This window comes from Odontomachus brunneus, unplaced genomic scaffold (assembly GCF_010583005.1).
Source record: "Odontomachus brunneus isolate Ranch 3 - 2012 unplaced genomic scaffold, Obru_v1 Obru_scaffold_023, whole genome shotgun sequence".
In the NCBI taxonomy this organism is placed as follows: Eukaryota; Metazoa; Arthropoda; class Insecta; order Hymenoptera; family Formicidae; genus Odontomachus; species Odontomachus brunneus.
In genome coordinates this window covers 2,687,252-2,702,597 of record NW_022639473.1, presented here as the reverse complement: position 1 = coordinate 2,702,597, position 15,346 = coordinate 2,687,252, and the positions used below count along the sequence as shown (strand labels likewise).

General features: G+C 42.5%; 1 protein-coding gene across 1 annotated transcript in view; it reads left to right on the top strand.

Annotated features, from left to right (window-relative positions):
- LOC116842249 (hemicentin-1-like) overlaps positions 1-15,346 on the top strand; it is a 328,593-nt gene that overhangs the window by 36,971 nt on the left and 276,276 nt on the right. The window contains exons 3-5 of the mRNA XM_032811171.1: positions 3,509-3,630; positions 3,826-3,857; positions 4,744-4,931. Coding sequence (XP_032667062.1) covers positions 3,509-3,630; positions 3,826-3,857; positions 4,744-4,931 — 342 coding nt within the window. The remainder of the gene's footprint in view (positions 1-3,508; positions 3,631-3,825; positions 3,858-4,743; positions 4,932-15,346) is intronic.

The window sequence follows — 15,346 nt, the reverse complement described above, 5'->3', positions numbered from 1 at the left end:
AGAGAGAGAGAGAGAGAGAGAGAGAGAGAGAGAGAGAGAGAGAGAGAGAGAGAGAGAGAGAGAGAGAGAATACGACGCCAGAGATATATTCGCGACGTCGAATCTCAGATTGCGCGGGCACATTAGTAAGAGGGAGAAGGGTATATCTTATAGAAAGGCGTCGGACCGCGACACCGTTCGTGTCGTAGCGCTAACTATCGGCGCACGTCATTAATTGCGCGGCCATTTTGGATATCGATCTCTACGTCAAGCAACTGCCGTGAACACATCGATCGACATCGTACCGCGTTTTACGCGTCTGTTGTTTGTCAAGGATGTGTCTCGTGTCGAAACAAGTATCAGGAGTGCCGACAATAGCAATGTGTGGTCGGGACGTATCGTAAGTACGTAAGTAGTGAATAATTCTCTCGTTTCTCAATGTGTACAACCGGTGCTTGTCGCGACCCGTCGACGTCTCTTACACTTGTTCTTATACTATCAATTCGCTTAAGTAGTAATAGAATTAGTAATAGAAGTAGTAATAGAAGTAGTAATAGAATTAAACGATGGTTGTACTTATTAATCGAAAATTCGAAGTGCGGCAATAATCAGGGGAAAAGAGAAAGATAAAATGTCGCCAAAGGTATACGCGCCGTCGAATCTGGAGCAGTAGTATTGGTTTGTTAGTAAGAGTTGTACACTACGCGTGAGTAAATCCCGCGTTGCTAAGACGTTAATTATAAATTATAGCATCGATCCGGCCGCGAAATTCCGTGGTTGCGTGCGTTTCGCGTGATGCCGAGTAAATGTCATTTATCGTCATACGAGTAACACAGGTAATCGAGATGATTCGCCGAAACAGTGCCGACAGATAATGTCGGGTTCGCCACATTGGCTCGCGGAGGTGCGGAAATGCCAACTTATTGTATTGTCGCGCGATATTACGACGGATCACCAGGTGGCGGGCAATCTTGGCGAAATTACAAGTACTGCCGCGCAACACCGCCACAAGCCGTTCTCGTGAGTGTAATAAATGTTTGTTATGGACTTAACTAATATCGTCGGGAATGCCGCGAAAAGGTGAGCGCGCTCCGCGAGTATTATTTGAACAAAGCCGTGTCGACGCGCTATCGTAATGTTCGCGAAATTGCATAAACGTCGAGAGCATAGCACGACGTGAAACGCACACGCAAATGGTCAATCACGCGTCGCGAAATGGGAAAGAAACAAAACAAGGGAGAAAGATAGGATGATACAGAAATGACGGCACGAGGATTGAGCGCATGTTAAATGTCGTTTAGCGCGTTTTCGCGCGACTCGTCGATTATTCCGACATGATGGCGCTCTCGGGTTCGCGCTTGGGAGACCGAGCGTACTTCTGAGCGCGAGGAAACAGCATGTAATACATTGGAATGCTCATGCATCGGCGCTGATCATATTTAGATGGAGCGTTGCGCTTGTGCAAATATTTGTGTCTCGCGTACCTCGCACGCGATGCTTCTCCATTATCGTGGTATGTGTCCCACGCGGTTGTCTGCTGTCTGCGTGCGCGGCGATGCCGGGCGGTATATTTTACCAACGGTGCCGTGTCACGTCACGTTTAATCTGATGGCGTTTTTCCCCGTTATTAGATCGTCCCGACGTGAAACGCACTTTTTTCTTCCCTTTACGTCGCCGATATATATATACGCGCGCTTTTTTAAACCAGCAGAAAATCGCGTTGTTCCTCTCCTCCTGGTTCTTTCTCGCCGCTTGGGTATCATTCTCTTTTCGGCCACAGTCGATTCTCTTCGTCTCGACATTGTTAGCATATTCCGCACGGAAGATTCTAATTCTAATAAAAAATTTATAAAAATTTATAAAAAATTCTAGCGCAATATTTTAACAACATATTTTAGAGTACATCCGTATGGAATAGTCAAGTGTTATAGCAGAGTCAACGTTTGGTCAATTTACTGCTGCCAATTATTGGCTAAAAGTCAATCATTTTATTGTATGCCATACCGGCAAATAATCGAATGTTCATACGCGCACACGTTCGGCTAATAACACGTAAGAGTGATTTTTTCGCGATGATTTTAGCAGCGCGATTATTCGAGCAACATGACTCTCTTGTTTTTGATCAATGTATTAAATCATAATAAATTATAATTTATTCTTAAATTATAGCGAACAAATATTATATAATCTCCATAGCGTATTTCACTTGATTCTTATGTTCTATTACGTTCAGATCAGAATAAAAATCGCGCCTTTATTTAATTTAATCGTTTTTGCGTTTAGATTTATCCGCAGTTTGGGAGAAAGTCGATCGAATTTTGTTGAAGAGTTAGTAGATAAAATGTGAATAAAAAAAACTTGAAAAAAAATTATATTTCATTGTACTTAATGGAAAATTGATATCGTAGAGGTAATCGATAATATAAAGCAAATAGTTAACCCATCGTCGGAAATGGGAGTCTCAGTTTTTCAATGCAATTTTACCACTATAATTTTCCCACGTGAAGGTATTTACGGCGGCGAGTCGTTTGATAAGGACCGAGATCGCGCGATGTGTACGCGACGCTGGCTCGCTGTGTCGCGCGTGTGTGTGTGTGTGTGTGGGGTGGAGGAGGGCGGGGCGTATCGCAAAGTGAAAGTTCCGCGCGCGAGGGGGGGAAGAGGGATAGTAGCGTGAAGTCGCGAATATACTAGAATGCTTCGCGCACGTGCTGGCGTCGCTAGACAATAAAGGAACGCGTGATTATCTCGGACCTTTAAACCTTTTAATTCCGCATTTCGATCAAAAATCGATGTAAAAATGTACGTGAAGCAAACACTGTTCCTTTCGGTACTTCGCGTTCACACTGCTCGCGTTGTGTGCTCTTACCATGACACGTGTTCACCTATACATACGTGATATATCGTATAAAGACACTAGAATACACGACAGATACGATAAATAGTTGCGATAGATACGAAAGAAGTAGATAGGCGGATGAGAGAGGTAGAGAGAGTTAGAAGTTTTCATCTTATAAAGCACGAGTTTCGTTTTCTTTGTTTGAAAAATTTCGCGTACATATTACGCGAAATCATTAGAAGCTCTTAAATTGTTAAAATATCGTGCGATAGTTTTGTGAAATATTCTGTTTGTGTTTTATCATCGAGCCGACAGACATACGTGTATTGTTACTTTGAAAGTCACGCATGTCCGAGCACTGACGCTTGATGCCGACGAGCGTAAGGCGCTGTGTAATAATCCGCGAGACGCGAACAAATAAACACATGAATACGTCGTCGTGCGTTTCTTTCCGATTTTCTTGAAGTAATCAGTGTTAACGTAACAAAAGCTCACGCAATTCGCGACGCGATCATTGTGCTGGGATATCGTAAAGACATCGAGAGTTATAACATTTATGAGGTGATTTCCATACGTTTAATTATTATTAAATTAGGAAAAAATATAATTGGAATCTTCGTATTTTGAATAGATTTAGATCGAACAATTATATTCTATCACAATAATCAGAAAAATTACTTTATGTTTCAGATTTGAGGGATCTTACAGTTATACGCAGATGTATTTTCCAGAGTGTAGTCATCATCATCATTCGGTGGATGCAAATGCGGCACCGGAGAATCCAGTTCGGACAGAGCAGAGTCGGCTTGGAGGTAAATTTACTTATTCTTTCTGCTCCGTCATTTAACTCTTTACAGCCGAAATATAATATGTTTTGACGATTGAAACACACAGTCGCCGAAATAATTCTGATTACGATTGCAAGTGGTTAATCTATTTGTATGTAGAACTTTCTCGGTAAACTAAACTTGTAAATCTAATGAAAAAAATATTCTTTTTTGTTCTAGATCTGGAGAATACAAAGTGTGCGACAAGCTTGGTGAGTGAGATAAATAAGAAAAAATTTTTATTTAATGGGTAGAAGGGTTTTTTAAGATTTGCTTTTCCGCGAAAGCTTAATGATATCAATGCGATTTATTTTTTCATAGGTTTTGCATGTGTTTTTCCTTGTTATTTTTTATATATATAAATATGCAAACATAAGCTGTTGACTGAAGTAATATGTAATATGAATTCAGTTTTTCTCGTTTTAAAACGCGATATGTTCATGAAAATATAACTGATATTAAATAAATTTATAATTAGTTAATTGAGTTAAAAGAATAGTTTTTACATAAAGTATATTATTTCATATGAAAATCGTTTTCGTATAGAATAATCAAACTGAATGTTTTTTGTTTTAATAAAATGTTGTTTACCTTATGAGACCCGTTATAATCGACTCACACTACTACTTCGTTCGACAGTTTATTATTATTATTCTTGCTACAACTGTCCGAATGATATTGGACGAAAGCTTCACACAAAATATTGTGAAGCAATCAGGCGTAAGATTACGCCACAAGTGCGCGAAATTCGCGATGATTCGTTCGCGTGTTAATAGACATTGCGATCACTACAGTTTTTAATTTTTATCTACAGCAATATATAATAGTATTATTATCTTTTAATCGCGCATGTATCGATGAATTTGATGTGCCGCGATTTATGTTTTGTGACCTTCTGTATATCTCGTCACAACTTAATTCGTCGAGAATTGGAGATTTTACGGTAATCACGATCGTTTTGCTCGCATATGCTTTATTAGATCTTGTTACAGCTTGTTGTCTTCGATTTTATGAACGTACATACGCGTTGCGGTTCGCAATTTTTTCGCGTCGTTTGCAGCTCGCGACTATGTTATCGAGGCGTGCCGGAACTTACAGTATTTTTCGCCGATTCACTAAACATCGATCAAATTATTGCGCTCACTATGAAGTGCAATCAGTGACGTTCAACCAGACCATACCGAGTCTGGATGCAGAGGAGACTTTATGCTGGCACAGATGCGAAGCAACAAATTGGCCAGAAACGTTAGCAGACCAGGCCGGACATCGACGCTTCGCTGCTATTGGTAAGTGTTGAATTTCAACAGAAAGTGTTTCTTAACGTAGTTTTAATGCATGCTTAATTAAATCGTATTGATTTTTGACAATATTTTAATAGTATTCTCTGGAGCTTAATTGTCCGAATCGGAATTTAGAATTCTCTATGAATTTCATAAGTTCTAATTTGTACTTCTAATGCTTTTTGGATTGTACGTTCCTCTAATTCAGTTTTCACCGTTTCTAAACCTATCAAAGCATTATTCTTACTTTAATTCAGCCTTGTTGCTGTAAAAAATGCAAATCAAAATTTCTTTTGGTACTTCCGAACACTATTGATAAACTTCAATTTTTTACGGCTCTTTTCGCTTCTTTTAAATTTTTAAATTATATCTCAATGATATAAAAAATAATTACATATACAGGGTGTCCGGTAACTGATCGAGCAACCGCCGTGTGCGGGTAGAATGAGTCAAAATAATCATAAAAGTTATATACCATTTTGAAATTTTCTCAATATTTATTCCGTAATTAATTAAAATGTATAAACGAATGAGCTTACGAGAAGCGGTAGGACAGACTCTGTGTGTAAAAGAAATGGCTTATCTCTTAGAAACGATGAGTAAACAGTTGATTTCGAGGTAGAGTAACAAGCGACACGTATACGTTACTCCGCCTCGAAATCAACTGTTTACTCATCGTTGCTAAGAGGTAAGCCATTTCTTTTACACACAGAGCCTGTCCTACCGTGAGCTCATTTGTTTATACATTTTAATTAATTACGGAATAAATATTGAGAAAATTTCAAAATGCACTGTTAAATATTGGAGGGTCAAATTTAAACTCAATTTCTTGAGTTAAATAATATTTAGTTATTTTTAACTATCATGTGTGTCAAAATTTATTTTAACACAAAACATGTGTTTAAAAAAACAACCATATCTAATCAACCCATTTAAAACAATATTAAGTCATTTTTTACTAAAACAAAGTTTACATTAACGTGCACATAATAAAAAATAAACTAAATTTTAGTCAAATTTAATACATTTCTTAAGTTAAATTATTTAACTCCATTACATTAGTTAAATTAACGATATATTTAGTAGGAGCAGTGGCGACTAATAGGAATGGTTAAAAATAACTCAAATTTAATATAATTTGACACTACGGATTTAACAGTATAGTATATAACTTTTATGATTATTTTGACCCGTTTTACTCGTACACGGTTGCTCGATCAATTACCAGATATTCTGTGTATATATATATTTTTTTTTTTATTTTTTATATATTATTTTTTTTTATTTATTTATTTTTTTTAAGTAGAACAAAATCGAATATTTTATTTGCATCATCTATTATTTTTATACTCTCATCACAATATTTATTAGATTGTTTAATATTTGCTTATCGTGTAAATTAACTTGTATTTAAGTAAATCATATAATATAAATTGATTCTTGCTTATTGCAATTACAAATGGAAAATTAAACTGAAAAATAATATATTTGAAATAGATTTAGATTGAAGATAAAATATATTGCGACATAATAAAATATTAAATAATTTCGAAGCACCAAAAGACAATAGCTTGTATAGTATGTTATATCTCGAAATTTTCCATTGTTCGACAGAAATTACAGGCTAATGTAACTCATCACGTTTTTGAATCGAATATTTACTTGAAAAATAAAATTTATTTTCTTGTAAGCATTAATAATGGACATTGATCAATATGCGTGTACATAATAATGAATTTAAGTGCATATTTATACAATATGCATCGGTCTAACCTAATTACTTATAATTTTCTAAGCTCCAAATTTTGCTATTAAAGTATTATACAATATCGTAACGCATGCACATAGTTGATAATCTTAAGATTTTAGCTCCAAAGAGGAGCGTTATTTTATTATTATTTATTTGCATTATATACAATTTTATTGTCATATTTATGATGCGATCTATATATATATATATATATATATATATATATATATATATATATATACATATTATGAAATGATATGAAATGAATTATATGTGTTATCATGTTATGAAAATGACATAGTTGCCGAATTATAATTATTGATTTATAATGATCGATTATCTCTTACTAAGATTATATACATACATATTGAACGTTACGAAGTTCTAATGCAAAAAGCACAGAGAATAACGTCACTGTGAAATATTACTTATTTTTAACACACGTTTTTAAGGTTTAACGTCGATAATCTTTTTATGCTATAGTAACAGTATGACATATTGTTGCGAACTGTCAACCTGAGAGAAGTCGAAAGAACGATTTACCGAACGTCGGAACACATCGCGTTTTATACATCGCGGGCACGAAATATCTGCGCGAATACTCACCGGTTCGGTAGTCGCGATCGCAAAAAGCAACAGTCCGCGGTCGCTAGGGCGAAAAATATTGAAAAGAGAAATTAACTATTCGTAAAGAGACCACGGAAGTAATACCACGGCTAAAGTAGAGCACTGCGTACTGTGGCTGCCGAACGATAAGCGACGCAACCGAAACCCCGAGACGGTTTTTCGCGGTGCAGTCGGTCGTTTTAACTGCATTCGCGCGATTCATCGAAAAAGCGGTTCGGTACTCCCTCTTTTTTTCTTTCCTTTTTTTTTTGGAAATCGATAATTGGCGCTGTATAAGCTGCGGCGAAAAAGCCAGTCCGTCGATTCGCTCGATCGAGCAGTTAATTGATAAATCGCGCATCGCCCTTTCCCTCCGATTCGCCGGCGGATTTCAATGGTGGAATCGCCGGCAATGCCGGTGGCAGTCCCGAGTTTGTAGAGTAATGCCGGAGTTTTTAACCGTGGCCGTGTTTTAAAACCTTAGCCGGGCAAAGGGCTGATTTCACACTGAGCGACGTAGTACGAGAACCCTCCGCGCACGTGCATATTGCCTCTCCGTACGTACGTATGTACGTACGCCGGGACACTTGCGTTGTAATCTGTTTTCCGCCTGTGCGTTGCAGCGACTACACGTTACTGCACTCTCGTTGGCTTTTAAAATTTGTGAAAAGCGCCGCCAGCGCGGATTGGACTTTCTATCGGGGTTTGTAGGTTTAATGGAATTGATATAAAATGAGTAAACGGCTCCACAATGCAACGCGACAATATCTAAACTCGTGAATAACATTCGCGATTGTGAGGGCCGCGGGAATTCTTTCGCAAAAAAACAGGAGCGCAGCGCGTACGCGTTTAAATCTCAATCACCTCTGTTCTCGCAATCCGGCTAACGTGACTATTGTATATAGGCTATAGAATCAATTTGTCCTGTACAAACAAGCGATGTAATAATTTATACCTATAATTCGGGTGGGCAACATCAACATTCTGTTTTCCGTTTCACTAGATTCTAAAGAAAAGCGTGTAATTTTATAATACGTATGGAAAACGGTCATGCACGAAGTTACAAAGGACGGAAAAACGGCAAACTGACATGCTGGAAAATCTGTTTCGATTTTATCTCGTCTCGCATTAGTTTGAAAATCAGCACGCGATCTTTTAGAAATGGAACGAAACGTGGAGGAAAGAGAGGGAGAGAGAGAAAAAGAGAGATTTGTTCAGTGTAGGCAAGATTATACACGTGTATCCAACGTTATGAGATTCTGACGCGAGAAGCACGGAACGTAACGCGTCGCATGGATGATTCGCCGTGAAATATTACATATTTTTAATGCGCGGTCGCGCGCACGACCTCGATAAAATATTGGGACTCTCCGAAGTTCTCTGCCGGGCTTGTGCGCGCGAGGTCGCCGTCTACTAAACAAATAACTCTGCTCGTCGAGAGGGAAATGCGCGATAAGAAATTTAGGCGCGCCTTGCATATACGTCTCCCCTTGATCGTTGCGAACAAGAGGCCACGGGAGAATGAATGGAACGCTGCGAGATTTCAACGGGGCAGGGCGGAAGAGGTGGAGAACATGGTGAGGTATACACACCCGATGTTTCTCAGTAGCAAATTTTTGCCTTTTAGCGAAATGTACGCGGTGAATAAGGAGGTCTTAAAGCGGAGTTCCGGCTTTTTTCGGATGCGCCGTGTTCTCCGCGTTGTAGAATCGGTACATGTTACACATACACGTGTTCCTGTTTGCCAGAGGACCTTCGCGCGCTCGATATGCTATAAAAATATCGACGCGAAATGTTGTGCGCTAAAAACTCTTAATCTCGAGAAGCTTCCTCGCGAAATATTCATCAACTTCATCTTGACGCGACGTGTTCGACTTCTCGCGCGCGTTCTTGAAATATCTACAATCCGCCACGTTTTCCTCTCTTCCCGGGAATTGCTGAATGATGCGACCGGGTCCTAGTTGAATATATAAAATAAAATCATCGTTCTCGCGCGAGTAATGAAACGTGAAATTTTAATCAGATATCACCGAACGACGCGTCCCGCGTCACGAATTCAATTCGAATACGACCGACGGAAGCGGAAAAACGCGAAGAACTTTGCTTTGCGCAACAATTTGTGCCAAACGAGCGCGCGAGCCGACGCAACTTGATGCAAGCGAATAGACCGGGCTTCTTTCGTCAAACTTCGTGCAAGCAGAACGAACGAGAGGTTGTTATCAAGTTAGAAGCAAGTTTGTCGTGAGTTCAACGATGCAACATGATGTAAACAGACTCGGGCAGCTTTCTTCGCGTCGCAGTAGATGGAAAATGCGTATTTACTTGTATTCGAGTCGACCGCGCTCTCGAAAACCACTTGGTATACATTCTCCGATAATGGATACTCTGCTTTGTTATTTTTATTGCCGTGCATCTCGAGTAGGCGCGAGAAAGAGAGAGAAAGAGAGTGAGTCTTCCTCTCACTATTCTAACGCTAAACTTCCCATCTCTCCCGTCACTGCTCGCGTCTCGTTCTCGATTTTATTCGCTCTCGCGTAACTTAAACATTTGAGTACACGCGTGTACAGTAGAACCTAACCGTGAAACGGGCACCCGCGTTCGATGCAAAATTGCTCGCGCTATCGCTCGGAAATCGGTATCGGCAATCTCCTCCTCCCTCGACTCGTTGAAGACTACCTCTCGACAATCGCGACGGTTCCTACGGCGAAAGTAGCGTCTTTCCGGCGCTGATAGAAATTGCGCTGGCTGCATGCATCGAGAGGGAGTGAGCGGGGTGAGGGAGCGAACTCGGCTGGACATCCCCCGATTACGTTTATCCACCGTTCTCGTTCTGCCCCTGGAAATCGGTAAGGAGGTGCCATCGACTCGTTTCCTTCGCGAGCACCTTCAACTGCCGTCTTTTTCGTAGCTCTCCGCATCCCGTTCAACCGTGACACCGCTTTCTTACAAGACCTGTCTCCGGGACCAGCAGACAGCAGCGTCGCGTCGGCTCTCTAAACACGTCATTTGTATGCGCGGCGGCTGCATAAGAAATTCGCGCGAGTGTTTGTCTTCGCCGTTAGCACGAGCGGGGGTTGAAGAGACCAGGACGGTAGGGGCGCGGGAGACATTGGGAAGAACGGGTGTAGGAAGGGGAGGTGGAGGTGGTATGGGAGGAACGGTCGCGGGGCAAGGGCAGCGAAACGAAGTGGTGCACGAGAGCAATCACGTCGACGAGAGAAAGGATGACCTCCAGATAGCACCTCCCTACGTACACGTAGCAGATAGACCTCAGCTGTGGAAAACGAGGCCGAGGCGGCGAAGAGGGCGCGGAGGTCCTGGAGATTAATGAAATCTCGATCCGAGGCGTGTAAGATGGATCAGACACGCCTTATAAGACAGATACACGAGCGTATAATTCGCGAGCACGCGTGCACGCGGCAAGAAATCCTGCTCGACACCGTCTCGACATTATCCCGAATATGTCCGTGGGGTTTGCGTTTTCTCGATACGAGCCATCGAGAGCTGCCTAGCCATTTTTCAACGTGCGCGCTCGCGTACGTTGCGTAAGGAGATATGCATTTTACGACGCGCGCGATCGTCTCAAATAGAGAAACGCATGCATTTCCGTTGGTGGAAATACGTCACTTTGAATAATTCCGCAGCGAGTCCCAATCGATCGCGACATATCCGCTCACTTAAGTGGCATACACACGTGTGTGTCATCATCGCCATATTGTGCCGCAGTGCGCGCAAGTTATCGCTCTCGTTCGTCTCTTTTCCCTTTTTTCCCTCCCTTGAACGAGTCTGTCTGCTTGTATTGCGCGCGTCAGCGCTTCCCATATGTGGGTCACATCATTTCTTTCTTCCTCTTGCGGCCGTAAGCACCGTAGTGGTTATTCAAGTAGTTCGTACAAGAACGGGAAACTTGAGGGAAAATTGGTAGTATCGCGTCTGTGCGCGCACGCGCGAGACTGAGACTATAGCGATACAGGTAAAAAGGGTTTTAGTTCGCTATGGTCGTTCGGGGATTCACGCGCGGCTTTAACGGTTTGTGGACGGCTTCGACGCCAAGAAGAAGTGTCATAAAGCTCGCGGACTGACGGTCGCCGCACACGTCCGACTTATGGCGACGTGAACATCGATAATCCGTAGGGAGAGAAGTAGAGAGAAAGGCAGGACGAACTCGCATCTAACTTGAACCACCTTTCGCGACGTCATTAATAGCTTAACTTTCAAAGAGTCGCTGACTCGTTAATGTCATAATTTGCTGTTCGATTTCCTTCGCGCAATGAAGAATAATTATTTTTCAATCTTTCGCTGCAAAGACCGAGGTGCTCTCTCTATCTCTTCCCCCCCTCTCTCTCTCTTTCTCTCTCTCTCTCTTTCTAGCGACACGAGAAATATTGACTTGAGAGAGGTTATTTTAATACCCCTCTTCTCTTCCCGGGGAAAACGGTGTCTTGTAAAAATCAATTTTTGAAAAACAAAGTTGCGAAGTTTAATTAGATCTATAAAATTACAGTTAACAGACGAAGTTTTATTCTACGCGAAATTTTACTCGGCAAACCTCCTGACAGACAGAACGTGCTTCCCGACGTGAAAGTTTAGAAATTAAATTTTTACTTTTATTCCTGATTGATTCATCACAGTTTTCTTAAACTTCTTTCGATTGTAATGTTGTTTCCTTCTTAACTTTTAAACTACAACATATATTACATGAAGACAATTTTATTATACACACGCGAGGCGACGGATTAATCTGCTGGAACGACTTTCCGCGCTATTTAAGTGGCCGGGAATATATCGCGATTCTGCCAAACGGAAGCTACTTATTCATTGGTTTCTCTAACACGGCGTCTATCGTCGCCGGTGTACATACTCGAGTATGAATACATGTGCAGGTATATATAGGACCATATGAATGTACGTATGCATGTATATACTGCTTACCGGATCGAACGCAGCTGCGGAAATGGTCGGAAAGTAGGGAAAGGGAAAGAAAACGAGTAAGATTAATGAAATTTCGATTTCCCAGGCTCGCACGTGCTTCCCTGGCAAAACTGTTCCTCCACACGAGAGATCGGAAATTTGTATAGCTGTGAAAGAGTAGGGTCGCAAAAATCGGGATGTAGAGAAAAGAGCGAGAAAATTGTATAAATTAATTATATCGGCAATCTCGCACAAGCCTATCTGCGTTTCTTCCAAAGATCTTCGAAAATAAAGAAAATAATGAGAGGTAAAGAGAAAGAAAGAAAGAGAGGGGCAGGGAGAGAGAAAGAGAGAGAAAAAGGTCGCGATTTCGTCTCGCGTTTTGTAATAAGATAATTTTCATTTCGAGAACGAGAGGATTCACGGCAGCTTTTACAACCATAACGAGGTTGTTAAGAAGTAACACGGCTCAGGTGTGCCGGTTGTTAGTTAACGCTAAAATATGCATTCTATTTGCCGGGCGCGAGTTCACAGGGTCAACGAGTGACCGCGGACTAGGCCATTTCAATTATACAAAGCTCCGACGTCGAATATGTTAACATAGCCGTCGTAATAATAGCCGCGCTATAATATCGCGGGTGTGGAAAGGTATAAAAGCGAACGGGGTGCACAGGCCGGCAGTAGCTTTTCGGATATCGTTATGTCACACGTACGTGAGGCTTTATGTTGCTGCTGGTTCGCTACCGTGGGCAAAGAAAGCGGAAAACGCGCGTTATTTGCGACAGTTAATGGGCCATAATTTTGACGTTACAACCTCGGCTCTACTATGGGCGCAGTTTAATTAAGTGTCGTCGCTAGAGGCAGACATACGTACGTCCGCAAGTCGCTGACGGAAAATACATTTTTCTGCTTAGACGCGGGTACGTGGGACGAAATATTCCACGTGTCTAGAAACGCGTTAAGTTACGAAAAAAAAGAAAATCACCAGTCCGCGTCCGTAAATCTCGAGTGGAACGAAAAACCGCACCGCTCGTGCTTCTCTTCAACGTGCTGACGCGATCCGTCATCTCGACAGGTACACAGCAAATTATATTTAAAGTCATCTTTTAGATCACATTATACGTAGATATATCAGTACCACGCTCGACTCGAATAGCAGTACATCGGCGAGCAAGCTCGCTGCTTTGTATCCTTTCGCATTGCCATTTATCTGCCGAAAGTCTCGCGGCGTCGTTCGCATACGCGCGCGCGCCCCGGAAAATAAACTGACTCCGAAAAGCCAAGACACTACTACAACTTCGCCCCCGTCGTCTTCTTTGCGGCGGCTACACTCATTCTCGTGATACCGTTATTCACGGAATCGTGTCACTTTCCCTTATTCTCGGATAACTCTGAAATACAAGGGTAAGCAAGAGGGGCGAGAGAGAGAGAGAGAGAGAGAGAGAGAGAGAGAGAGAGAGGTAGTATGAGAATTAAGGAGAGGGAGAGAGAAGTCGGAAACGAAGACCGGCAGGAAGTAGTCGAGGAGACCCGCCCGCGTGGAGTTTAATGAAATTTCGATCCGCGAGAGCCGCGCATACTTCACGAAAAGGCGGCAAGTCGGAAACCGAGGTTGGTGGAATCATCGAGCGGTGCGGTATGGCGCGACGCGCTAGGATACGCTGCTGGGATGCGGCGCGGTACGGTGCGGGATGGTGCGGAACATCTGAATAGAGGGAAATTACCTCGAAGAATCGGGATTGCCGCTGCGCGCTGCTGCGAGAGTGGACCCTTTGATTTCGTAACTACTACCGTCTCGTTCTGCTACGTCAACTGCACCGTAAAAGGGTGCATCGCCCGCGCACGCGTCATGCTCGGAACTTTTCATCGTCCGTTCAACGCGATTCTTTGAATCGCTCGTTTACCAAAACGTTCCGGTCGTCTCCGTGTTCTACCTCTTTCTCTCACTGGTTGGCGACATTTTTGCGTGCGCAAACACGCGAGACTTGCGCGACGAGAAGGGACGGAAGGGTAGCTTGGAGGAGAGGAGAAGGGAGACGGGGGGTGAGAGAGAAAGAGAGAGAGAGAGAGAGAGAGAGAGAGAGCGTGCGGAACTAAATAGCGGAGGAAAGCGGAAAGGAAGGAGCGCGGGACGACGCGACGGGGAAGGCGGAGGTTCGCCGGCTACGTAGAGGCCACTTCCGCTTCACTGTACATTTCACGTGCGGGTGGACCGGATTTATACGCGTAACCGGACGCGCACACATGTGGGAGTGAGTGTGTGTGCGCGCGCGCGCTAGCACACAGCACCCGCTGGACACGGGCGAATTGGAGCGCTTCTGCCTGGTCTGTCGCAACACTACGTTGTGAGAGAAACAGAGAGGGAAGAAGGGACGGTATATCCGTGGCGTGGACAGTGCTGATCCCGCAGCTTTGGGAATAGAGATCTGGGTATTCTTTGAGGAAACGCGCGCGATGTCGTTGCTGAAATATAACGATGGCGGTTCTGTACGCCGGCTTGATTTATAAGCGTTCGCGCGCGCGTCAGGTCCAAACGAAAATCGCGCCCGAGCGCACCTATTCGCGTTATGCGCGATAATGCAATTACGCGCTGCTGTTGTCCGCGACGTATTTTAAGGAAATTTCAACAAAGCGTTAGAGATTTCTCATCCTTTCTTTTTCTCTCTTCCTTTTCTCTCTTGCCTATTTTTGCATATAATGACAAGGAAAGCACCTACGATACGTGTATAAAAGTTTAATTTGGACAATATTCACAGACGTATCCTATCGCTACGTATTAAAATGTATGGCATTTTTTGTCGATTAAGAAACGTTAAATTTGCGGAATATTAATAAGCAAACCAGAGCAATTTATACAATATTTCCTGTTCATTTATTTTTCCGCATTCCGCGTACTATCTCAATTCTAAAGAAGATATCTACGGCATGTCATAAATTTTCATTCGCTCCGCCTTTGCGCACGCACGACTCTGGGGACCATGAAACGCGCGGTATTCTCTGGACAGACTTAGCACGAGCACGATAATCTCGAAAACTTCTTGGTCGTACGATCTTTTCGTATCTCTAATTGCTCCGTATTTTTTACACGCACGATAAAGGTAATAAAGGGGCGTTTCGCCGAGTATCGCCCAGGTATCACCTCTTACCGAGAGCC